Source organism: Anomaloglossus baeobatrachus, chromosome 2, assembly GCF_048569485.1.
Source record: "Anomaloglossus baeobatrachus isolate aAnoBae1 chromosome 2, aAnoBae1.hap1, whole genome shotgun sequence".
Taxonomy (NCBI): domain Eukaryota; kingdom Metazoa; phylum Chordata; class Amphibia; order Anura; family Aromobatidae; genus Anomaloglossus; species Anomaloglossus baeobatrachus.
The window spans coordinates 1,340,824-1,367,102 of NC_134354.1; the positions used below are offsets into that span (position 1 = coordinate 1,340,824).

Genomic DNA, 26,279 nt, shown 5'->3' on the forward strand with positions numbered 1-26,279 from the left:
GAGATGTGATCTGGATTCCTCGTGTATCTGTGAGATGTGATCTGGATTCCTCGTGTATCTGTGAGATGTGTTTTGGATTCTTCGTTGATCTGTGATCTGGATTCCTCGTGTATCTGTGAGATGTGATCTGGATTCCTCGTGTATCTGTGAGATGTGTTTTGGATTCTTCGTGGATCTGTGATCTGGATTCCTCGTGTATCTGTGAGATGTGATCTGGATTCCTCGTGTATGTGTGAGATGTGATCTAGATTCCTCGTGTATGTGTGAGATGTGATCTGGATTACTCGTGTATCTGTGAGATGTGCTTTAGATTCTTCGTGGATCTGTGATCTGGTTTCCTCGTGTATCTGTGAGATGTGATTTGGATTTCTCGTGGATCTGTGATCTGGATTCCTCATGTATGTGTGAGATTTGATCTGGTTTTCTCGTGTATCTGTGAGATGTGATCTGGATTCCTCGTGTATCTGTGAGATGTGATCTGGATTCCTCGTGTATCTGTGAGATGTGATCTGTAGTCCTCGTTTATGTGTCTGATGTGATCTGGATTCCTCGTGTATGTGTGAGATGTGATCTGGATTCCTCATGCATATGTGAGATGTATTCTGGATTCCTCGTGTATCTGTGAGATGGGATCTGGATTCCTTGTGTATCTGTGAGATGTGATCTGGATTCCTCGTGTATCTGTGAGATGTGATCTGGATTCCTCGTGTATCTGTGAGATGTGATCTGGATTCCTCGTTTATGTGTGAGATGTGATCTGGATTCCTCGTGTATCTGTGAGATGTGATCTGGATTACTCGTGTATGTGTGAGATGTGATCTGGATTCCTCGTGTATCTGTGACATGTGATCTGGTCTCCTCGAGTATCTCTGAGATGTGATCTGGATTCCTCATGCATATGTGAGATGTGTCCTGTATTTCTCATGTGTCTGTGAGATGTGTTCTGGATTCCTCGTGTATCTGTGAGATGTGTTCTGGATTCCTCGTGTATCTGTGAGATAGGATCTGGATTCCTCGTGTATCTGTGAGATGTGAACTGGATTCCTCGTGTATCTGTGAGATGGGATCTGGATTCCTCGTGTATGTGTGAGATGTGATCTGGATTCCTAGTGTATCTGTGAGATGGGATCTGGATTCCTCGTGTATATGTGAGATGGAATCTGGATTCCTCATGTATCAGAGATATGATTTGGATTCCTCGTGGATCTGTGATCTGGATTCCTCGCGTATCTGTGAGATCTGCTCTGGTTTCCTCGTGTATCTGTGAGATGTGATCTGGATTCCTCGTGTATGTGTGAGATGTGATCTGGATTCCTCGTGTATGTGTGAGATCTGCTCTGGTTTCCTCGTGTATCTGTGAGATGTGATATGGATTCTTCGTGTATGTGTGAGATGTGATCTGGATTCCTCGTGTATCTGTGAGATGGGATCTGGATTCCTCGTGTATGTGTGAGATGTGTTCTGGGTTCCTCGTGTATCTGTGAGATGGGATCTGGATTCCTCGTGTATGTATGTGATCACCCTTTCTTGTGTTTCTTTGCTTTTTTTCCTCTTGTGTATCGCAGTAGGACCGGTGGTGGTCGCAGTAGGACCGGTGGTGGTCGCAGTAAGACAGGTGGAGGTCGCAGTAGGACAGGTGGAGGTCACAGTAGGACAGGTGGCGGGCGCAGTAGGACAGGTGGAGGTCGCAGTAGGACAGGTGGAGGTCGCAGTAGGACAGGTGGAGGTCGCAGTAGGACAGGTGGCGGGCGCAGTAGGACAGGTGGCGGGCGCAGTAGGACAGGTGGAGGTCGCAGTAGGACAGGTGGAGGTCGCAGTAGGACAGGTGGCGGGCGCAGTAGGACAGGTGGAGTTCGCAGTAGGACCGGTGGTGGTCGCAGTCGGACAGGTGGCGGTCGCAGTAGGACAGGTGGCGGTCGCAGTAGGACAGGTGGCGGTCGCAGTCGGACAGGTGGCGGTCGCAGTAGAACAGGTGGCGGTCGCAGTAGGACAGGTGGAGGTCGCAGTAGGACAGGTGGAGGTCGCAGTAGGACAGATGGAGGGCGCAGTAGGACAGGTGGCAGGCGCAGTAGGACAGGTGGCGGTCACAGTAGGACAGGTGGAGGGCGCAGTAGGACAGGTGGAGGGCGCAGTAGGACAGGTGGCGGGCGCAGTAGGACAGGTGGAGGTCGCAGTCTCTAACTTTCCTTCTTGTTTCTCCTGTGACCCGGCCATTTTGCTCCCTCTCAGTGATTTGGGATTTTGCTGGCGCAGGAGAAGCTGGCTGGGCAGACAATGTGCCCCGGGTCAGACAGAGAAATGTGCTGACAGTGGGGTGCGGATGAAGTCATGTCTCTGCGGAAGGCTCTGCATTCCCATGTGAACGGGTGATCCCCTTCTCTTCTCCTGGTATATAAGGGGGTGCCGACACACTGTGGCACATACGACGGTGTCTGGCTTCTCATCTCCGCCATGGACATCACCATTCAGCACCCCTGGATCAAGCGTGCGCTGGGCCCCTTCTATCCCAATCGCCTCTTTGAGCAGATCTTTGGTGAAGGGCTATTTGATTATGACCTTTACCCCTTCTTCTCCTCCACCATCAGCCCTTACTACAGGCAGAGCCTCTTCAGAGGATATATGGATTCTGGCATCTCTGAGGTGAGGGCTCCTTTCATGGCTACTAAAACATGTAGGTCCATGGTCCCTGCTAGAAAGGTACTAGTCCTAGCCGTCCTGACCCTCCCTCCAGCCCTGACCCTCTCCAGCCCTGATGCCCCTCCAGCCCTGACCCCATTCCTGTTAGGCTTCCGTCACGCCCTGCAGTCGGTGGTCTGCCCTTTCTAGGACTTGATCCATGTAGAAATGTCCAATCTCTCTCCCGCTCATCACATTCATTGCAGGCTACTATATGTGACCCCTGGTGTCCGCCCTGGGCAGTCACACGACCTCAGCTCACCTCTGTGTCTATCCTTTCAGGTGCGCTCAGACCGCGAGCGCTTCACCATCAACTTGGATGTGAAGCATTTCGCTCCTGAGGATCTAACTGTGAAACTCCTGGACGACTTTGTGGAGATCCATGGAAAACACAGTGAAAGACAGGTGGGCAATGTGTTCCCAAGATAGAGATGCCAATGGGGGAGTTATGGATAAAAGGATGGATGCATAGATTGATGGATGGATGGGGTGAAGGGACAGACGGATGGGTGGAGGGAGGGATAGATGGACAGGTGGAGCTAGGGATGGATGACGGACAGGTGGAGATAGGGATCGTGGGTTAAAAGACAAAAGGGTGGGTAAAAGGATGGATGGATGGATGGGTGAGGAATGGGACGGATGAGTGGATAGAGGGAAAGATGTGTAAAAGGACATGAGTGTGGGGAGGGACAAACGGGTGAAAATAGGGAGGAATGATGGATGGGTAAAAAAGACGGATGGGTGGGAGAAGGGACAGATAGATGGGGAGGGAGGGGTGGTGGGATGGATGGAAGGGCGGTGGGACAGACGGACGAACAGATGGATGGAGAGAGGGAGGGTGAAGAGTTGGATTGGTAGGGGAAGGGAGGAACGTACGGGTGGAGGGAGGGAAGACGGACGGTTGGAAGGATGGATGGTTGGAAAGAAGGACGGTATGGGGTAAGGGACGGATGAAGGGTGGATAGGTGGGGGAGATACAGATGGGGAAGAGGGGCAGATGGGGGGGGAGAGCTAGACGGACAGATGGTGGAGGAAGGGATGGATGGGTGGTATGAGGAGGGAATGGGGGAAGGGACAGATGGGTGGATGGGGGAAGGGACGACGGGAGGATGGGGGAAGGGACGGACGAGATGGGTGGAAAGAAGGACGTACAGGTGAAGGGAGGAACAGGTGGGTGGATAGAGGGATGAGAGGGAAGGATGAGGAGGGGAGGGACAGACGTGGGACCGATGGGTGGAGAGAGGGACGGACGGGTAAAGGGACGGATGAGTGGATGAATGGGAGACGTGTGGAGAGAGGGATGGGTGGAGGGAGGGACGGATGAGTTTGAGGGATGGACATGTGGAGGGAGGGACGGATGGGTGGACAGAGGGACGGGTGGAGGGAGGGACGGGTGGGTGGACAGAAGGATGGGTGGAGGAGTGGAGGGAAGGACGGACATATGGAGGGAGGGACAGGTGGGTGTATAAAGGAATGGGTGGAGATTGGGACGGATGAGTGGAAAGAGGAATGGGTGCATGAATGGAGGGATGAGTAGAGGGACGGATGGGTGGAGGGAGGGATGGATGGATGAATGGAGAGATGGATGAATGGAGGGAGGGACGGGTGGGTGGACAGAGGGATGGATGGATGGAGGGCCGATTGTTTTTTGGACAGAGGGATGGGTGGAGGGAGGGACAGGTGGGTGGACAGAAGGATGGGTGGATGAGTGGAGGGAAGGACGGACATATGGAGGGAGGGACGGGTGGGTGGACAGAGGGATGGGTGGAGAGTGGGACGGATGAGTGGAAAGAGGGATGGGTGCATGAATGGAGGGATGAGTGGAGGGAGGGATGAGTGGGTGGAGAGAGGGACGGATGGGTGGACAGAGGGATGGATGGATCAGTGGAGGGAGGGATGAGAGGAGAGAGGGATGGGAGGTTGGACAGAGGGATGGGTGGAGAGTGGGACAGATGAGTGGACAGAGGGATGGGTGGATGAATGAATGGAGGGATGAGTGGAGGGAGGGACAGGTGGCGAGAGGAATGGATGGGTTGATAGAGGAATGGAGGGACTGGTGGAGGGATGAATTGATGTAGGCTCCTGCACCTTGGCAGGTGAGTGATGACCGTCCCCACCGCTGCCGGTCTTGGTCACTGGGCCACAATGGGATCGGTATTATCTAGTGCTACAATAGTGTCTCTGCACCCTTAATATGGCGAGTCGCGGGCAGTTGCCGGTTATATGGTGGGAGGATACTGCCACGGGTGTGGTCCAGTCATTGTGGGGGTTACACGTGTATAACATATTCTCTCTGTTCAGGACGATCACGGATACATCTCCCGGGAGTTTCATCGCCGTTATCGCCTCCCACCAAGCCTGGACCAGTCCTCAGTCAGCTGCTCCCTCTCTGCTGACGGCACTTTGACCTTTTCTGGTCCCAAACTACTTTCCAACCTGGATTCAAGCCACAGTGAGAGACCCATCCCTGTATCCCGTGAGGAGAAGCCCACCTCAGCCCCCTCCTCCTAAGCCAGCCCCCCTCCAGTCTCTGCTTTCCTGTGTACAGATTGCAGGGCCAAACCAGCAATAAAGATATCCTGATATCAGTCTTGTGTGTGTCATGTATGGAGCAAGGTCTCTGGATGGAGGGGAGCAGAAGGACCCCTGACCTCATACCCTCTCTCACGGTTCATAGGGGGCAGAAAGGAAAGAGGCCCAAAGCCAAACTAATCGAGGCCCCACGAACGCCGGCCTTTAGTAGCTGCATTATCTATAGCACCAGAAGACAGTAACCCAGTGACAGCCGCCGACATACGTGCAGATGCGAGCGGGGGGCTCCGATCGCCCAATGTCGGGTCACTCTGTGTGAGCCCATCTGCCCCTAGATATTTGGAACATCACGAGAAGAACTCCATCAGGTATGAAAAATAATTTATGTAGTAACATCAGTAGAAATTAGTCATTGACCTGTTAAGTGTCCTCAAGTCCTGCAACATGCAGGAAAATACTCATAACATAAGAGGAGAGACCGCCACAGCAGTCAGATATGGGGGTACAGAGGATGAGGGGCAGCTACGGCCGTCAGATATGGGGGGGTACAGAGGAGGAGCGGTACCTGCGAAGATCAAACATGGGGGAGTACAGAGGAGAGACAGCTGTGGTGGTCAGATATGGGTGGGGTACAGAGAAGAGACAGCTGCAGCGGTCAGATATGGGGGGGTACAGAAAAGAGACAGCTGCAGCGGTCAGATATGGGGGGGTACAGAGAAGAGACAGTTTCGGCGGTCAGATATAAGGGGGTACAGAGGAGAGACAGCTGTGGTGGTCAGATATGGGTGGGGTACAGAAGAGAGACAGCTGCAGCGGTCAGATATGGGGGGGTACAGAAAAGAGACAGCTGCAGCGGTCAGATATGGGGGGGTACAGAGAAGAGACAGTTTCGGCGGTCAGATATAAGGGGGTACAGAGGAGAGACAGTTGTGGCGGTCAGATATGGGTGGGGTACAGAGGAGAGACAGCTGTGATGTCAGATATGGGTGGGGGTACCACAGATGTCAGTGGTAGGGGAGTTCAGATGACGGTGCAGTTGGGGGAGAGGAGTGATCAGACGATTATGAGAAGTTGGAGGACAGAGGAGGAATCGTCTGGTGAGTAGCAGCTTCCTGAGCTCCGCAGTTGGTAGACATTGTGGGGTCATGGCTTCCAGCACTCGTCCTATAGTCATATTGCACACGGGGAGGAGACGTGTGGACGCTTTGTTCTGTGCTTGTGGTTATTGCTTCATCCCGTTCAGTGCTGTGCAGCCTCCTCCAGGGACAGAGTGGCCCCATTGTGCATGGGATATATTGCTAGGCCATCTGCCAAGGAGCAGGTATGAGGTAAAAGTCTAACTCCTACACCCCCCCCTCCGTCACTGCACAGTTCACACTACACGTCATCAGTGGCAGAGGCCACTCGGCTTCTGGGAGGAACTTGTGGTGCAGGTAGCAGTCTGCAGGCTTTCCAGGGAGAAGTGAAGACGGAGCCGTGGCCGGACCGGAGAGGCGAACCTGCAGCAAACTGCAAGAAGAAAGACAATGAGGAGACTCCCCGAGGCTCGGGCAGCGGGACACACATCTGCGGACTGAACACTCACCTCTGCTGCCGCACATCCAGCAGGAACCCTGGGAGGTCCACAGTGCGCCCCCCACAGGTGGAGAGCCCTCGGGGACGCAGCTTACGGAGACACAGAAAGCCACGCACTCGAACAGACCGCCGCAGCTGACGCAGGGTGCTGGCTCCTAACCAAAGAGACGAGGGGTTAATACAGACGATGTGAGCTCCGTACACACAAGAGAATAAACACACAGGCACGGCCAAAACAGCCGGCACCTTCATAATGTCCAGAAAATGAAGTGCTTCTCCCTGAAAGTGACCATAGTTACAGATTGTAATTCACACATTTATTCTCTTTGTAAATACGGGTACACAAAAAAACTGGGGAAACAAAAGCAAATTACATGTAATGTCACAAAAAAACAACATGGTCCAAACAAAACTGTTGTCCCCTCAGCTTGACAGCTGGCCGCGCGCCCTCAGCTTGACAGCTGGCCGCGCGCCCTCAGCCTGACAGCTGGCCGCGCGCCCTCAGCTTGACAGCTGGCCGCGCGCCCTCAGCTTGATATTGGGTTGCACACCTTCAGCTTAATATTTGGCTGCACACTTTACCCTTTGGAATAAATCCCTTCCATCAGTCGCCTCCTATACCCGTCCACAAGCTTCTTCCTCCTCTCACATGGAATCTCGGATTCTTCTTTCTAAATGTCTCCAGGTCTCTCATATCTGAAGGAGTCTACTTTTCTCTTCTCCCAATTTTCAGACCTCTCCACAGGCGTCAATAGAGTTTAGATCCGGACTCATTGCGGCCACTTCAGAACTCACCACGCTTTCTTTCCATCCATTTCTGGGGCTTCTGGAAGTGTTTGGGGCTCATTGTCCTTCTGGAAACCCATGACCTAGGACTATACCAAGCTTTCTGACACTGGGCACTGCATTGCCAGCCAGATTCCTTTGGTATCTTCAGATTTCATGATGTCTTGCACACAGTCAAGACCCCGAATGCCAGAGGCAGCAAATCAACCCCAAAACATCTGACCTCCACCATGTGTGACTGTAAGTAAGTCTTTACTTTGTAGGCCTCATTCTATTTTTGGTAAACAGTAGAATGATGTGCTTTACTATAAAGTTCTATCTTCGTCTCATGTGTCCACAAGACACTTTCTCAGAAGGGTTTTGGTTAGTCACGTACACTTTGGCTTTTTTCTGTCTCTGTGTCAGCAGTAGGGTCCTCCGGGGTCTCCTCTATAGCGTTTCATGTCATTCAGATGTGAATGGATAGTTTGTGCTGACACCTATGCCACTGATGCTGCAGGACAGCTTGAATTTCTCTGGAAGTGGATCGGGGCTTAGCCACCATCCGGACTATCCTGTGTTACAACCTTTCATCAATTGTTCTCCACGTCCAGGGAGATTAGCTACAGTGCCATGGGTTTTAAACTTCTTCATTATGTTATGCAGCATGGACAAGAAGGGAATTTTGTTACTTACCGTAAATTCCTTTTCTTCTAGCTCTTATTGGGAGACCCAGACGATTGGGGTATAGCTACTGCCCTCTGGAGGCCACACAAAGCACTACATTAAAAGTGCAAGGCCCCTCCCCCTCTGGCTATACCCCCCCCGTGGTATCACGGGTTCTCCAGTTTTAGTGCCAAAGCAAGAAGGAGGAAGCCAATAACTGGTTTAAACAAATTAACTCCGAATAACATCGGAGAACTGAAAAACCGTTCAACATGAACAACATGTGTACCCGCAAACAACAAAAAAACATCCCGAAGGACAACAGGGCGGGTGCTGGGTCTCCCAATAAGAGCTAGAAGAAAAGGAATTTACGGTAAGTAACAAAATTCCCTTCTTCTTCAGCGCTCTATTGGGAGACCCAGACGATTGGGACGTCCAAAAGCTGTCCCTGGGTGGGTAAAGAAATACCTCATGTTAGAGCTGCAAAACAGCCCTCCCCTACGGGGGTGTCACTGCCGCCTGCAGGACTCTTCTACCTAAGCTGGCATCCGCCGAAGCATAGGTATGCACCTGATAATGCTTGGTGAAAGTGTGCAGACTGGACCAGGTAGCTGCCTGGCACACCTGTTGAGCCGAAGCCTGGTGACGTAATGCCCAGGACGCACCCACGGCTCTGGTTGAGTGGGCTTTTAGCCCTGAAGGAACCGGAAGCCCCGCAGAACGGTAGGCCTCTAGAATTGGTTCTTTGATCCATCGAGCCAGGGTGGCTTTAGAAGCCTGCAACCCCTTGCGCGGACCAGCGACAAGGACGAAAAGTGCATCGGCACGGCGTATGGGCGCCGTGCGAGAAATGTAGATTCTGAGTGCTCTCACCAGATCTAGCAAACGTAAGTCCTTTTCATACCGGTGAACCGGATGAGGGCAAAAAGAAGGCAAGGAAATATCCTGATTAAGATGAAAAGAGGATACGACCTTAGGGAGAAACTCCGGAATAGGGCGCAGCACAACCTTGTCCTGGTGGAACACCAGGAAGGGAGCCTTGGATGACAGAGCTGCCAGCTCAGACACTCGCCGAAGCGATGTGATCGCAACAAGAAACGCCACTTTCTGCGACAGCCGAGAAAAGGAAACTTCCTTCAGAGGCTCGAAGGGCGGCTTCTGGAGAGCAACTAGTACCCTGTTCAGATCCCATGGATCTAACGGTCGCTTGTACGGGGGCACAATATGACAGACCCCCTGCAGGAACGTGCGCACCTTAGACAGACGTGCTAGACGCTTCTGAAAAAACACGGATAGTGCCGAAACTTGCCCTTTAAGGGAGCTGAGCGACAAGCCCTTTTCTAACCCCGATTGCAGGAAGGAAAGAAACTTGGGTAATGCAAATGGCCAGGGAGACACTCCCTGAGCCGAGCACCAGGATAAGAAAATCTTCCACGTCCTGTGGTAGATCTTAGCAGAATTCGACTTTCTAGCTTGTCTCATTGTGGCAACCACTCCTTGAGATAATCCTGCAGATGCTAGGATCCAGGACTCAATGGCCACACAGTCAGGTTCAGGGCCGCAGAATTCTGATGGAAAAACGGCCCTTGGGACAGTAAGTCTGGTCGGTCTGGCAGTGACCACGGTCGACCGATCGTGAGATGCCACAGATCCGGATACCACGACCTCCTCGGCCAGTTTGGAGCGACGAGTATGATGCGGCTGCACTCGGATCTGATCTTGCGTAGCACTCTGGGCAAGAGCGCCAGAGGCGGAAACACGTAAGGGAGCTGAAACTGCGACCAATCTTGAACCAAGGCGTCTGCCGCCAGAGCTCTTTGATCGCGCGACCTCGCCATGAATGCCGGGACCTTGTTGTTGTGCCGGGATGCCATTAGGTCGACGTCCGGCACTCCCCAGCGGCGACAGATTTCCTGAAACACGTCCGGGTGAAGGGACCATTCCCCTGCGTCCATGCCCTGGCGACTGAGGAAGTCTGCTTCCCAGTTTTCTACGCCTGGGATGTGAACCGCGGATATGGTGGATGCTCTGTCCTCCACCCACATTAGAATGCGCCGGACTTCTTGGAAGGCTTGCCGACTGCGCGTCCCTCCTTGGTGGTTGATGTATGCCACCGCTGTGGAGTTGTCCGATTGGATTCGGATCTGCTTTCCTTCCAGCCACTGCTGGAAGGCTAGTAGGGCAAGATACACTGCTCTGATTTCCAGAACATTGATCTGAAGGGTGGACTCCTGCGGAGTCCACGTCCCCTGAGCCCTGTGGTGGAGAAACACTGCTCCCCACCCCGACAGACTCGCATCTGTCGTGACTACTGCCCAGGATGGGGGCAGGAAGGATCTTCCCTGAGATAATGAGGTGGGAAGGAGCCACCATTGTAGAGAGTCCTTGGCCGTCTGGGAAAGCGAGACTTTCCTGTCCAGGGAAGTTGACTTCCCGTCCCATTGGCGGAGAATGTCCCATTGAAGTGGGCGCAGATGAAACTGCGCAAAGGGAACTGCTTCCATGGCTGCCACCATCTTCCCTAGGAAATGCATGAGGCGCCGCAAGGGATGCAACTGGCCCTGCAGGAGAGATTGCACCCCTGTCTGTAGTGACCGCTGCTTGTTCAGCGGCAGCTTCACTATCGCTGCTAGAGTATGAAACTCCATGCCAAGATACGTTAGTGACTGAGTCGGTGATAGGATCGACTTTGGAAAGTTGATGATCCATCCGAAAGACTGTAGAGTCTCCAGCGTAGCATTCAGGCTGTGCTGACATGCCTCCTGAGAGGGAGCTTTGACCAATAAGTCGTCTAGGTAAGGGATCACCGAGTGTCCCTGAGAGTGCAAGACTGCTACCACCGCCGCCATGACCTTGGTGAAGACCCGTGGGGCTGTCGCCAGACCAAATGGAAGAGCTACAAACTGAAAATGGTCGTCTCCTATCACAAAACGTAGAAAACGTTGATGTTCTGTAGCAATTGGCACGTGGAGATAAGCATCTTTGATGTCTATTGAGGCAAGGAAGTCTCCTCTGGACATTGAGGCAATGACAGAGCGGAGGGTTTCCATCCGGAACCTCCTGGCGTGCACATGTTTGTTGAGCCGTTTTAGGTCCAGAACAGGACGGAACGAGCCGTCCTTTTTTGGAACCACAAAGAGGTTGGAGTAAAACCCTTGCCCTTGTTCCTGAGGAGGGACTGGGATCACCACTCCTTCCGCTTTTAGGGAATCCACCGCCTGCAGCAGAGCATCTGCTCGGTCTGGATGTGGGGAGGTTCTGAAGAACCGAGCTGGAGGACGAGAATTGAACTCGATTCTGTACCCGCGAGACAAAATGTCCGTCACCCACCGGTCTTTGACCTGTGACATCCAAATGCCGGAAAAGCGGGAGAGCCTGCCCCCGACCGGCGATGCGGAGGGGGGGGGCTGGAAGTCATGAGGTAGCCGCTTTGGAAGCGGTACCTCCATTTGCTTTCTTGGGGCGTGTGTGAGTCCGCCACGAATCTGAGTTTCTTTGCGTCCTCTGAGTCCCTTTGGACGAGGTAAATGGTGTCTTGCCCGAACCTCGAAAGGACTGAAACCTCTGCTGCCACTTTTTCTGCTGAGGTTTGGATGTTCTGGGTTGTGGTAAAGAGGAGTCTTTACCCTTGGACTGCTTAATGATGTCAGCCAATGGCTCGCCAAACAGTCTATCTCTAGACAAAGGCAAACTGGTTAAACATTTTTTGGAACCAGCATCTGCTTTCCAGTCCTTTAACCACAAGGCTCTGCGCAAAACTACCGAATTGGCGGACGCCATTGAGGTGCGACTGGTAGATTCTAGGACCGCATTGATAGCGTAAGACGCAAACGCCGACATCTGCGTGGTAAGGTGCGCCACTTGCGGCACTGCTGGATGCATGATAGCATCCACTTTTGCTAAGCCAGCTGAAATAGCCTGGAGTGCCCATACGGCTGCGAATGCCGGAGCAAACGACGCGCCGATAGCTTCATAGACAGATTTTAACCAGAGGTCCATCTGTCTGTCATTGGCATCTTTAAGTGAAGCGCCATCCTCCACTGCAACTATGGATCTAGCTGCAAGTTTGGAAATCGGGGGGTCTACCTTTGGACACTGTGTCCAGCGCTTGACCACCTCAGGGGGGAAAGGGAAACGCGTATCTTTAGATCGTTTAGAGAAACGCCTTTCTGGGTGAGCGTCGTGCTTCTGGATTGATTCTCTGAAGTCAGAGTGATCTAACAAAGCACTCAATTTACGCTTGGGATAAAGGAAACGAAACTTCTCCTGCTCCGCAGCCGCCTCTTCTGCTGAAGGGGCTGGGTTAGAAATATCCAACAGTCTATTGATGGCTGAGATAAGGTCGTTTACCATGGCATCCCCATCCGGGGTATCCAGGTTGAGAGGGGTTCCAGGAGTGGATTCCTGATCACTCTCATCAGACACATCACAGGGAGACTGATTGCGCTGAGACCCTGAGCAGTGTGAAGACGTCGAGGGTCTTTCCCAGCGAGCTCGCTTAGGGTGGCTGGGGCCATCATCTGAGTCATAATCCTCGGCCTGTGAAGCCGGGGACCCCCCTGTGGGCTGGATACATTCCAAGTAAGGGGGACCTGAGGACAGAGGCCTCGCCGTGCCCAAAGACTGAGCCCCATGCATAGATTGCAAGGTTTCAAGGATTTTTGCCATAGACACAGACATATTATCTGCAAAAACTGCAAAGTCTGTCCCTGTCACCAGGGCAGGACTTACAAGCGTCTCAGCCTGGGTCGCTACCTCTCCTGACTCCGGCTGGCGAAGCAGCACCGGGTCGGAGCATTGCACACAATGGGGGTCATCGGAGCCTGCTGGTAGATTAGCCCCACATGCAGCACACGCAGTATACACAGCCCTTTTTGCCTTGGCCGCCTTGCGTTTTGAGGATGACATGTTGCTGCTTCCACAGAGCGATCTGGGATATGCAACCAGAAGCGACCTCACAGTGCAAGAAATACAATATCTATATATCTGTACACAGTACACTGATACACAGTGAGGCACTAGAGGGACCAGCACAGAAAAAACGCTTACCGCCCGCTTAAAAAAGCGGGTGTGTGGTCGCCAGATAGCCCCTAGTCCAGGTCTCCCAGAGCCTTGCGTCCTTCCTCCAGCCAGACTGCATGTAATGGCTGCCGGCGTCTCGAGAGAGGAAGGGGGGCGGGCCCTGGGCGTTCCTGGCCAAGAGCGGGAAGCCTGCTTCCCTCTGTGCCAAGTGAGAGGGCTGGAGCATGTAAATCAGGCTCCAGCCCTCGTCGCTGCTAGCGAACAGCGTCTCTCCCCTACCCTGATTGACAGGGTGGGGGCGGGAACGAATCGGAGCTGCCGGCGTCCTAGGCCCAAAAAGCCGGGGACTAAATTTATAACCGCCGCCGCCGTAAAAGCGCGGACGGCGGATCCCCGGCGCACCACAAGTCACAGCAGCGCCGCCCGGTCCAGAGGGGGTCGGCGCTGCGTTCCCATACACAAAAAAGTCCCCCAGTAATCTGTAGGGACACCAACTCCACGTTGTGGTCCCCGGCGCACTACAACACCCAGCCAGCCCGGAGTGTGTCTGTGCCTGCCGGGGACACAGAGTACCTGTATGATGCAGGGCCTGTCCCTGATGGTACTCCTGCTCCGAATCCATCAGGTTCTAATGGGTCTGTGGATGGAGCCCGGCGTCAGAGCTGAGAGGCCGGCAGGATCCCACTTCCACAGAGCCCTACCAGGGGATGTGGAAGGAAAACAGCATGTCAGGCTCCAGCCCTGTACCAGCAATAGGTACCTCAACCTTACAACACCATCCAGGGGTGAGAAGGGAGCATGCTGGGGACACTATATGTGTCCTCTTTTCTTCCATCCGAACTAGTCAGCAGCTACTGCTGACTAAAATCTGTGGAGCTATGCATGGAATGTCTGACCTCCTTCGCACACAAAGCTAAAACTGGAGAACCCGTGATACCACGGGGGGGGTATAGCCAGAGGGGGAGGGGCCTTGCACTTTTAATGTAGTGCTTTGTGTGGCCTCCAGAGGGCAGTAGCTATACCCCAATCGTCTGGGTCTCCCAATAGAGCGCTGAAGAAAGGAACATCAAGATCTCTGGAGACTGACTTGTGACATTGAGATGATTGATATTCTTCCACAATTTTAGTTCTCACGTCATCAGACTGTGCTCTTCTCCTCTTTCTGTTCTCCATGCTTAATGCGGCACACACAGACTCACAATGCAAAGATTGAGGAAACTGCTCCCCATTTTATCTGGTTTCAGGTGTGATTTTCATATTGCCCACACCTGTTACTTGTCACAGGTGAGTTTCAACAAGCATCACATGCTAGAAAGTTGCATATGTGCAAGTTTGGAAAGGTGCAAACAATTTCGTCCAGACCATTTGGTGGGGGGGGATTTTATCTTATTTTTTCTCTTTGTGTGTTGCGTGTTTTTTTCTGATATGTACAAAGTAAATAAGTGTGTGCATAATAAAACGTGTAATTACAATACATTTCTGGGAGAAATACTTCAGGTTTTGGAACAATTTCAAGGGTGGCAACACTTTCAGCCATGACTGTATACACACGCACAGATCGTACAAGAGTGTGATAAATTATTATATATTTACTATATACGTACAAACTATATGTAATACATATATACATACACACCGTATTTTTCAGTTTATAAGACGCACTGGAATAAAAGACGCACTCCTAATTTAGAGAAAATAAGGGTGAAAAAAAGGGGGGTCTGTCTTATCCGGTGGTGTCTAGGGAAGCGGCAGCGGTGGTAGATCATGGTCACAGGAGGCAGGGGCAGTGGTGGAGCAGGGTGATGCTGTGGGCAGTGTGGTGAATGTCCCAGATGCTGTCCCAGAAACTATCGGTGGTGGCGGCTGTACTGGGGCGGCTAGGCTAGAGCAGCGGCTGGTGAGGGGTTCAAATAATGGCGACTGGAGACAGCGCATGCGCAGATTGAGCTCTAGGCTGAATGACAAGCTGGGATCTCATCTGTGCATGGGCCACCTCTGGGGTGCCATTTTCCTTAAGTCCAGTGCTGGGAGATCAATGGGCCGGAGGCGGCGCGTGCACAGAGGAGATCTTGAGACAAGAGCTCCATTTGTGCATGCACCGACACTGGGCACCATTATTTGAAGCCCCAGCCTAGTGGCCATTGCCCAGTCGCCGCAGACCTTGCACAGCTGCCGCAGCATTGCCCCTGTCTCCTGCTACCCCTCTCCACCACCCTCCAGTAAGCTAAATATGGATTTTAAGACGCGCCCCTCACTTTCCTCCCAAATTCTCCGAGAACGGAGGAGACGGCCGGCCACCGAATACCGAGTACGGAGGAGACAGACAGCCACTGAATACCAAGAACGGAGGAGACGGACGGCCACCGAGTACGGAGGAGACGGACGGCCACCGAATACAGAGTACGGAGGAGACGGACGGCCACGAATACCGAGTACGGAGGAGACGGACGGCCACTGAATACCGGGTACGGAGGAGACGGACGGTCACCGAATACCGAGTACGGAGGAGAGGGCCGGCCACCGAATTCCGAGTACGGAGGAGATGGACGGTCACCGAATACAGAGTACGGAGGAGAGGGACGGCCACCGAATACCGAGAACGGAGGCGAGGGACGGCCACCGAATACCGAGTACGTAGGAGACGGACGGCCACCGAATACCGAGAACGGAGGAGAGGGACGGCCACCGAATACCGAGAACGGAGGAGAGGGACGGCCACCGAAAACCGAGTACGGAGGAGACGGACGGCCACCAAATACCGAGAACGGAGGAGACGGACGGCCACAGAGTACGGAGGAGACGGACGGCCACCGAATACCGAGAACGGAGGAGACAGACGGCCACCGAATACCGAGTACGGAGGAGACAGACGGCCACCGAATACCGAGTACGGAGGAGAGGGACGGCCACCGAATACAGAGTACGGAGGAGACGGACGGCCACGAATACCGAGTACGGAGGAGACGGACGGCCACTGAATACCGGGTACGGAGGAGACGGACGGTCAACGAATACCGAGTACGGAGGAGAGGGCCGGCCACCGAATTCTGAGTACGGAGGAGATGGACGGTCACCGAATACAGAGTACGGAGGAGAGGGACGGCCACCGAATACCGAGAACGGAGGCGAGGGACGGCCACCGAATACAGAGTACGGAGGAGACGGACGGCCACCGAATACCGGGTACGGAGGAGACGGACGGTCACCGAATACAGAGTACGTAGGAGACGGACGGCCACCGAATACCGAGTACGGAGGAGAGGGACGGCCACCGAATACAGAGTACGTAGGAGACGGACGGCCACCGAATACCGAGAACGGAGGAGACGGACGGCCACCGAATACAGAGTACGGAGGAGAGGGACGGCCACCGAATACCGAGTACGGAGGAGACGGACGGCCACCAAATACCGAGAACGGAGGAGACGGACGGCCACAGAGTACGGAGGAGACGGACGGCCACCGAATACCGAGAACGGAGGAGACAGACGGCCACCGAATACCGAGTACGGAGGAGAGGGACGGCCACCGAATACAGAGTACGTAGGAGACGGACGGCCACCGAATACCGAGAACGGAGGAGATGGACGGCCACAGAGTACGGAGGAGACGTACGGCCACCGAATACCGAGTACGGAGGAGAGGGACGGCCACCGAATACAGAGTACGTAGGAGACGGACGGCCACCGAATACAGAGTACGGAGGAGACGGACGGCCACCGAATACCGAGTACGGAGGAGACGGACGGCCACCGAATACCGAGTACGGAGGAGACGGACGGCCACCGAATACCGAGTACGGAGGAGACGGACGGCCACTGAATACCGAGTACGGAGGAGACGGACGGCCACCGAATACCGAGTACGGAGGAGACGGACGGCCACCGAATACCGAGTACGGAGGAGACGGACGGCCACCGAATACCGAGTACGGAGGAGACGGACGGCCACCGAATACCGAGTACGGAGGAGACGGACGGCCACCAAATACCGAGTACGGAGGAGACGGACGGTCACCGAATACAGAGAACGGAGGAGACGGACGGCCACCGAATACCGAGTACGGAGGAGACGGACGGCCACCGAATACCGAGTACGGAGGAGACAGACGGCCACCGAATACCGAGTACGGAGGAGAGGGACGGCCACCGAATACAGAGTACGTAGGAGACGGACGGCCACCGAATACCGAGAACGGAGGAGACTGACGGCCACAGAGTACGGAGGAGACAGACGGCCACCGAATACCGAGTACGGAGGGGAGGGACGGCCACCGAATACCGAGTACGGAGGGGACAGACGGCCACCGAATACCGAGTACGGAGGAGAGGGACGGCCACCGAATATCGAGTACGGAGGAGAGGGACGGCCACCGAATACCGAGGAGACGGACGGCCACCGAATACCTAGAACGGAGGAGACGGACGGCCACCGAATACCGAGTACGGAGGAGACGGAAGGTCACCGAATACTGAGAATGGAGGAGACGGACGGCCACCGAATACCGAGAATGGAGGAGACGGACGGCCACCGAATACCGAGTACGGAAGAGACGGGTGGCCACCGAATACTAAGGATGGAGGAGGCGGACGGTCACCGAATACCGAGAACGGGGAGAGGGGCGGCCACCGAATACTAAGGATGGAGGAGACGGGCGGTCACTGAATACTAAGGATGGAGGAGACGGGCGGTCACTGAATACTGAGGATGGAGGAGACGGGCGATCACTGAATACTAAGGATGGAGGAGACGGGCGGTCACTGAATACTAAGGATGGAGGAGACGGGTGGTCACTGAATACTGAGGACGGTGGAGACGGGCGGTCACTGAATACTAAGGATGGACGATACGGGCGGTCACTGAATACTGAGGATGGAGGAGACGGGCGGTCACTGAATACTGAGGACGGTGGAGACGGGCAGTCACTGAATACTGAGGGGATTTATATTTCTATTATCTTCCCCCACTTTTCATATTTTTTAACTATTTGCACACTTATTTGTGGAAACCTTCTTGTTCTTAGTTTGCAGCATTTTTCCGCACCTGCCCAGAACCTTTGCTCCGTACACGTATAATATGTGCAGATATCTCTGCGCAGTGATGAGTGCAGGGAGTGATCCGTGCTCTGCACCCCGTGTAGCCCCCAGTAAGGACTTACCCATGGTCAGGTAGGTGTCTGATGCTCGGCGCCCCTCCTGGAAGGTGACGGGCAGGAGCCAGTTGGGGGCCGGGACTCCCTGGTGCTGCAGGACAGGAGTCGCTGACTGAGTAGTTAGGGGCGCTGTCGCGTTCGGGTTACTGGTCCCCAATGGCGGACGGAGGTCGGAAGGTCTCAAACAATTCTCTAGACTGTCACAGGGGGAAGGCATGGAGGAAAGAAGAATATCTGTAAGAGAAGGAAAATTAGTGAGTGCACACACCACGCCGGCACCAACAGCAGCACAGAGGACTCCAGCAGCGGCCTTCTACCTGGTGTCACTAGCCTGGGGCGTCTGCTCTTCAGGATCTTCTCATACAGATGTGGGCCCTCAAGTAACGAAGACTCCTGAGGTAGCGGATGACAAAGGGACGAGGCAGGAGCGGACGGCCCCCCAAGATACAGCAGCGACTGAGACAAGAACAAGATGGAAGCATGAGCGAGTATACAGTGTACACATGGAGGGGTGGGCGATAATGAGCGAGTATACAGTATACACATGGAGGGGTGGGCGATAATGAGCGAGTATACAGTATACACATGGAGGGGTAGGTGATAATGAGCGAGTATACAGTATACACATGGAGGGGGTAGGTGATAATGAGCGAGTATACAGTATACACATGGAGGGGTGGGCGATAATGAGCGAGTATACAGTATACACATGGAGGTGTAGGTGATAATGAGCGAGTATACAGTATACACATGGAGGTGTAGGTGATAATGAGCGAGTATACAGTATACACATGGAGGGGTGGGCGATAATGAGCGAGTATACAGTATACACATGGAGGGGTGGGTGATAATGAGCGAGTATACAGTATACACATGGAGGGGTGGGCGATAATGAGCGAGTATACAGTATACACATGGAGGGGTGGGCGATAATGAGCGAGTATACAGTATACACATGGAGGGGTAGGTGATAATGAGCGAGTATACAGTATACACATGGAGGGGTAGGTGATAATGAGCGAGTATACAGTATACACATGGAGGTGTAGGTGATAATGAGCGAGTATACAGTATACACATGGAGGGGTGGGCGATAATGAGCGAGTATACAGTATACACATGGAGGGGTGGGTGATAATGAGCGAGTATACAGTATACACATGGAGGGGTGGGCGATAATGAGCGAGTATACAGTATACACATGGAGGGGTGGGCGATAATGAGCGAGTATACAGTATACACATGGAGGGGTAGGTGATAATGAGCGAGTATACAGTATACACATGGAGGGGTGGGCGATAATGAGCGAGTATACAGTATACACATGGAGGTGTAGCTGATGAGCGAGTATACAGTATACACATGGAGGGGTGGGTGATAATGAGCGAGTATAGAGTATACACATGGAGGTGTAGCTGATGAGCGAGTATACAGTATACACATGGAGGGGTAGGTGATAATGAGCGAGTATACAGTATACACATGGAGGGGTAGGTGATAATGAGCGAGTATACAGTATACACATGGAGGGGTGGGCGATAATGAGCGAGTATACAGTATATACATGGAGGTGTAGCTGATGAGCACTAGGTGTAGGGTCGATCATAGAGGTGGTCTTCCCTCCTGGTGAATTGTGTGTCACAGTATCCCGCATGGTGGTGACGCACATCTCCTCTAATGAGTGGGTGCAGATGGCGGCCGCCGTCCTCTGACACGTACACAGGTGAACACTTCTGTGTGACTACAGGGATGGACACAAGTTACGTGTAAACGTCTCACCTGCAGCCGACCGCTGAGCTCACAATCCGAATCTGTCATAGCCTGCTGCTGACACAGGAGAGAGGAGGCGGCTGCGGAGGAGGCGGCTGCGGAGGAGGAGGCTGCGGAGGAGGAGGCCTGCGGGGGAGGAGGAGGAGAATGGGTCAGAAATGGCACCAGTGGACAAAGCGCCCTGTACATCGTCCTGTCACCCCCTCCCCACAGGTGTAAGCATATGTGTGTACGTGGGGCCGCCCGTCAGTGTGCGGCGACCGAAATTCAGTGTTCAGTCTCAGTATTCGGTGACGTCTCCTCCATCCTCAGTATTCGGTGACGTCTCCTCCATCCTCAGTATTCGGTGACGTCTCCTCCATCCTCAGTATTCGGTGACGTCTCCTCCATCCTCAGTATTCGGTGACGTCTCCTCCATCCTCAGTATTCGGTGACGTCTCCTCCATCCTCAGTATTCGGTGACGTCTCCTCCATCCTCAGTATTCGGTGACGTCTCCTCCATCCTCAGTATTCGGTGACGTCTCCTCCATCCTCAGTATTCGGTGACGTCTCCTCCATCCTCAGTATTCGGTGACGTCTCCTCCATCCTCAGTATTCGGTGACGTCTCCTCCATCCTCAGTATTCGGTGACGTCTCCTCCATCCTCAGTATTCGGTGACGTCTCCTCCATCCTCAGTATTCGGTGACGTCTCCTCCATCCTCAGTATTCGGTGACGTCTCCTCCATCCTCAGTATTCGGTGACGTCTCCTCCATCACTTCCTATCATCACTTGCACACAGGTTATGGATTGCTGCAAAAATCTTGGAAAACTGATGCCCGATCCTCTGTGTATGCGTCTTGTGCGGATCCTTCTGTGTCTTGATCCTTGATCCCCTGTGTATGCGGCTCGTGCGGATCCTTCTGTGTCTTGATCCCCGGGTCCTCTGTGTATGTGGTTTGTGCGGATCCCTCTGTGTCTTGATCCTCGATCCCCTGTGTATGTGGTTTGTGCGGATCCCTCTGTGTCATGATCCCCAATCCTCTGTGTATGCGGCTCGTGCGGATCCTTCTGTGTCTTGATCCTCGATCCCCTGTGTATGCGGCTCGTGCGGATCCTTCTGTGTCTTGATCCTCGATCCCCTGTGTATGAGGCTTGTGCAGATCCCTCTGTGTCTTGATCCCGGATTCTGTGTATGTGGTTTATGCGGATCCTTCTGTGTCTTGATCCCCGGTCCTCTGTGAATGAGGCTTGTGCGGATCCCTCTGTGTCTTGATCCCGGATTCTGTGTATGAGGCTTGTGCGGATCCCTCTGTGTCTTGATCCCGGATTCTGTGTATGTGGTTTATGCGGATCCTTCTGTGTCTTGATCCCCGGTCCTCTGTGAATGAGGCTTGTGCGGATCCCTCTGTGTCTTGATCCCGGATTCTGTGTATGAGGCTTGTGCGGATCCCTCTGTGTCTTGATCCCGGATTCTGTGTATGTGGTTTGTGCGGATCCTTCTGTGTCTTGATCCCGGATTCTGTGTATGTGGTTTGTGCAGATCCTTCTGTGTCTTGATCCCCAATCCTCTGTGTATGTGGTTTGTGCGGATCCTTCTGTGTCTTGATCCCCGGTCCTCTGTGTATGTGGTTTGTGCGGATCCTTCTGTGTCTTGATCCCCGGTCCTCTGTGTATGAGGCTTGTGCGGATCCCTCTGTGTCTTGATCCCGGATTCTGTGTATGTGGTTTGCGCGGATCCTTCTGTGTCTTGATTCCCGGTCCTCTGTATATGAGGTTGCGCGGATCCCTCTGTGTCTTGATCCCGGATTCTGTGTATGAGGTTTGAGCGGATCCTTCTGTGTCTTGATCCCGGATTCTGTGTATGAGGCTTGTGCGGATCCCTCTGTGTCTTGATCCCGGATTCTGTGTATGAGGTTTGTGCGGATCCCTCTGTGTCTTGATCCCGGATTCTATGTATGAGGCTTGTGCGGATCCCTCTGTGTCTTGATCCCGGATTCTGTGTATGTGGTTTGTGCGGATCCTTCTGTGTCTTGATCCCGGATTCTGTGTATGTGGTTTGTGAAGATCCTTCTGTGTCTTGATCCCCGATCCTCTGTGTATGTGGTTTGTGCGGATCCTTCTGTGTCTTGATCCCTGGTCCTCTGTGTATGAGGCTTGTGCAGATCCTTCTGTGTCTTGATCCCGGATTCTGTGTATGAGGCTTGTGCGGATCCCTCTGTGTCTTGATCCCCGGGTCCTCTGTGTATGTGGTTTGTGCGGATCCTTCTGTGTCTTGATCCCGGATTCTGTGTATGTGGTTTGCGCGGATCCTTCTGTGTCTTGATTCCCGGTCCTCTGTATATGAGGTTGCGCGGATCCCTCTGTGTCTTGATCCCGGATTCTGTGTATGAGGTTTGTGCGTATCCCTCTGTGTCTTGATCCCGGATTCTGTGTATGTGGTTTGTGCAGATCCTTCTGTGTCTTGATCCCGGATTCTGTGAATGTGGTTTGTGCGGATCCCTCTGTGTCTTGATCCCGGATTCTGTGTATGAGGCTTGTGCGGATCCTTCTGTGTCTTGATCCCGGATTCTGTGTATGAGGCTTGTGCGGATCCCTCTGTGTCTTGATCCCGGATTCTGTGTATGTGGTTTGTGCAGATCCTTCTGTGTCTTGATCCCGGATTCTGTGAATGTGGTTTGTGCGGATCCCTCTGTGTCTTGATCCCGGATTCTGTGTATGAGGCTTGTGCGGATCCTTCTGTGTCTTGATCCCGGATTCTGTGTATGAGGCTTGTGCGGATCCCTCTGTGTCTTGATTCCCGGTCCTCTGTATATGAGGTTGCGCGGATCCCTCTGTGTCTTGATCCCGGATTCTGTGTATGAGGTTTGTGCGTATCCCTCTGTGTCTTGATCCCGGATTCTGTGTATGTGGTTTGTGCAGATCCTTCTGTGTCTTGATCCCGGATTCTGTGAATGTGGTTTGTGCGGATCCCTCTGTGTCTTGATCCCGGATTCTGTGTATGAGGCTTGTGCGGATCCTTCTGTGTCTTGATCCCGGATTCTGTGTATGAGGCTTGTGCGGATCCCTCTGTGTCTTGATCCCGGATTCTATGTATGAGGCTTGTGCGGATCCCTCTGTGTCTTGATCCCGGATTCTGTGTATGTGGTTTGTGCGGATCCTTCTGTGTCTTGATCCCGGATTCTGTGTATGTGGTTTGTGAAGATCCTTCTGTGTCTTGATCCCCGATCCTCTGTGTATGTGGTTTGTGCAGATCCCTCTGTGTCTTGATCCCCGGTCCTCTGTGTATGAGGCTTGTGCGGATCCTTCTGTGTCTTGATCCCGGATTCTGTGAATGTGGTTTGTGCGGATCCCTCTGTGTCTTGATACCGGATTCTGTGTATGAGGCTTGTGCGGATCCTTCTGTGTCTTGATCCCGGATTCTGTGTATGAGGCTTGTGCGGATCCCTCTGTGTCTTGATCCCGGATTCTGTGTATGTGGTTTGTGCGTATCCCTCTGTGTCTTGATCCCGGATTCTGTGTATGAGGTTTGTGCGGATCCTTTTGTGTCTTGATCCCGGATTCTGTGTATGAGGCTTGTGCGGATCCCTCTGTGTCTTGATCCCGGATTCTGTGTATGAGGTTTGTGCGGATCCCTCTGTGTCTTGATCCCGGATTCTATGTATGAGGCTTGTGCGGATCCCTCCGTGTCTTGATCCCGGATTCTGTGTATGTGGTTTGTGCGGATCCTTCTGTGTCTTGATCCCGGATTCTGTGTATGTGGTTTGTGAAGATCCTTCTGTGTCTTGATCCCCGATCCTCTGTGTATGTGGTTTGTGCGGATCCTTCTGTGTCTTGATCCCTGGTCCTCTGTGTATGAGGCTTGTGCAGATCCTTCTGTGTCTTGATCCCGGATTCTGTGTATGAGGCTTGTGCGGATCCCTCTGTGTCTTGATCCCCGGGTCCTCTGTGTATGTGGTTTGTGTGGATCCTTCTGTGTCTTGATCCCCGGTCCTCTGTGTATGTGGTTTGTGCGTATCCCTCTGTGTCTTGATCCCGGATTCTGTGTATGTGGTTTGTGCGGATCCTTCTGTGTCTTGATCCCCGGGTCCTCTGTGTATGAGGCTTGTGCAGATCCTTCTGTGTCTTGATCCCGGATTCTGTGTATGAGGCTTGTGCGGATCCCTCTGTGTCTTGATCCCCGGGTCCTCTGTGTATGTGGTTTGTGCGGATCCTTCTGTGTCTTGATCCCGGATTCTGTGTATGTGGTTTGCGCGGATCCTTCTGTGTCTTGATTCCCGGTCCTCTGTATATGAGGTTGCGCGGATCCCTCTGTGTCTTGATTCCCGGTCCTCTGTATATGAGGTTGCGCGGATCCCTCTGTGTCTTGATCCCGGATTCTGTGTATGAGGTTTGTGCGTATCCCTCTGTGTCTTGATCCCGGATTCTGTGTATGTGGTTTGTGCAGATCCTTCTGTGTCTTGATCCCGGATTCTGTGAATGTGGTTTGTGCGGATCCCTCTGTGTCTTGATCCCAGATTCTGTGTATGAGGCTTGTGCGGATCCTTCTGTGTCTTGATCCCCGGGTCCTCTGTGTATGAGGCTTGTGCGGATCCCTTTGTGTCTTGATCCCGGATTCTGTGTATAAGGCTTGTGCGGATCCTTCTGTGTCTTGATCCCGGATTCTGTGTATGAGGCTTGTGCGGATCCCTCTGTGTCTTGATCCCGGATTCTGTGTATGAGGTTTGTGCGGATCCCTCTGTGTCTTGATTCTGGATTCTGTGTATGAGGCTTGTGCGGATCCTTCTGTGTCTTGATCCTCGATCCCCTGTGTATGAGGCTTGTGCGGAGCCTTCTGTGTCTTGATCCCCAGTCCTCTGTGTATGTGGTTTGTGCAGATCCTTCTGTGTCTTGATCCCCGGGTCCTCTGTGTATGAGGCTTGTGCGGATCCCTCTGTGTCTTGATCCCGGATTCTGTGTATCTTGTGCGGATCCCTTTGTGTCTTGATCCCGGATTCTGTGTATGAGGCTTGTGCGGATCCTTCTGTGTCTTGATCCCGGATTCTGTGTATGAGGCTTGTGCGGATCCCTCTGTGTCTTGATCCCGGATTCTTTGTATGAGGTTTGTGCGGATCCCTGTGTGTCTTGATCCCGGATTCTGTGTATCTGGTTTGTGCAGATTCTTCTGTGTCTTGATCCCCGGGTCCTCTGTGTATGAGGCTTGTGCGGATCCCTCTGTGTCTTGATCCCGGATTCTGTGTATGAGGCTTGTGCGGATCCTTCTGTGTCTTGATCCCGGATTCTGTGTATGAGGCTTGTGCGGATCCCTCTGTGTCTTGATCCCGGATTCTTTGTATGAGGTTTGTGCGGATCCCTGTGTGTCTTGATCCCGGATTCTGTGTATCTGGTTTGTGCAGATTCTTCTGTGTCTTGATCCCCGGGTCCTCTGTGTATGAGGCTTGTGCGGATCCCTCTGTGTCTTGATCCCGGATTCTGTGTATGAGGCTTGTGCGGATCCTTCTGTGTCTTGATCCCCGATCCTCTGTGTATGTGGTTTGTGCGGATCCTTCTGTGTCTTGATCCCCGGGTCCTCTGTGTATGAGGCTTGTGCGGATCCTTCTGTGTCTTGATCCCGGATTCTGTGTATGAGGCTTGTGCGGATCCCTCTGTGTCTTGATCCCGGATTCTGTGTATGAGGTTTGTGCGGATCCTTCTGTGTCTTGATCCCGGATTCTGTGTATGAGGTTTGTGCGGATCCCTCTGTGTCTTGATCCCGGATTCTGTGTATGTGGTTTGTGCAGATTCTTCTGTGTCTTGATCCCCGGGGTCCTCTGTGTATGAGGCTTTTGCGGATCCCTCTGTGTCTTGATCCCGGATTCTGTGTATGAGGCTTGTGCGGATCCTTCTGTGTCTTGATCCCGGATTCTGTGTATGAGGCTTGTGCGGATCCCTCTGTGTCTTGATCCTCGATCCCCTGTGTATGAGGCTTGTGCGGATCCTTCTGTGTCTTGATCCCGGATTCTGTGTAAGAGGTTTGTGCGGATCCCTCTGTGTCTTGATCCCGGATTCTGTGTATGTGGTTTGTGCGGATCCTTCTGTGTCTTGATCCTCGATCCCCTGTGTATGAGGCTTGTGCGGATCCCTCTGTGTCTTGATCCCGGATT

General features: G+C 53.2%; 2 protein-coding genes across 3 annotated transcripts in view; one reads left to right on the forward strand and one right to left on the reverse strand.

Annotated features, from left to right (window-relative positions):
- The first annotated feature begins 2,378 nt into the window (after window positions 1–2,378).
- Window positions 2,379–5,238, forward strand: CRYAA (crystallin alpha A). The gene is made up of 3 exons (XM_075332740.1): window positions 2,379–2,640; window positions 2,959–3,081; window positions 4,978–5,238. The coding sequence occupies exons 1-3, from the start codon at window positions 2,452–2,454 to the stop codon at window positions 5,185–5,187; spliced, it is 522 nt and encodes a 173-aa protein (XP_075188855.1). The 5' UTR covers window positions 2,379–2,451; the 3' UTR covers window positions 5,188–5,238.
- A 334-nt stretch (window positions 5,239–5,572) lies between these two features.
- The window catches only part of SIK1 (salt inducible kinase 1), a 38,045-nt gene continuing 17,338 nt past the window's right edge, over window positions 5,573–26,279 (reverse strand). The window contains exons 10-14 of one of the 2 annotated variants that reach the window (XM_075334812.1): window positions 20,168–20,284; window positions 18,706–18,844; window positions 18,395–18,622; window positions 6,794–6,938; window positions 5,573–6,717 (exon numbers count right to left, since the gene is read on the reverse strand). In XM_075334812.1, coding sequence (XP_075190927.1) covers window positions 6,552–6,717; window positions 6,794–6,938; window positions 18,395–18,622; window positions 18,706–18,844; window positions 20,168–20,284 — 795 coding nt within the window. In that variant the 3' untranslated portion in view covers window positions 5,573–6,551. The remainder of the gene's footprint in view (window positions 6,718–6,793; window positions 6,939–18,394; window positions 18,623–18,705; window positions 18,845–20,167; window positions 20,285–26,279) is intronic. The other variant, XM_075334813.1, reaches the window with a different exon arrangement.

Excerpts from the sequence above, each read along its gene's own strand:
- CRYAA (XM_075332740.1), top strand. The coding sequence starts at position 2,452 with ATGGACATCACCATTCAGCACCCCTGGATCAAGCGTGCGCTGGGCCCC. Across the intron at positions 2,641-2,958 it reads TGGATTCTGGCATCTCTGAG|GTGCGCTCAGACCGCGAGCG; the intron begins GTGAGGGCTCCT and ends CTATCCTTTCAG. Across the intron at positions 3,082-4,977 it reads GAAAACACAGTGAAAGACAG|GACGATCACGGATACATCTC; the intron begins GTGGGCAATGTG and ends CTCTCTGTTCAG.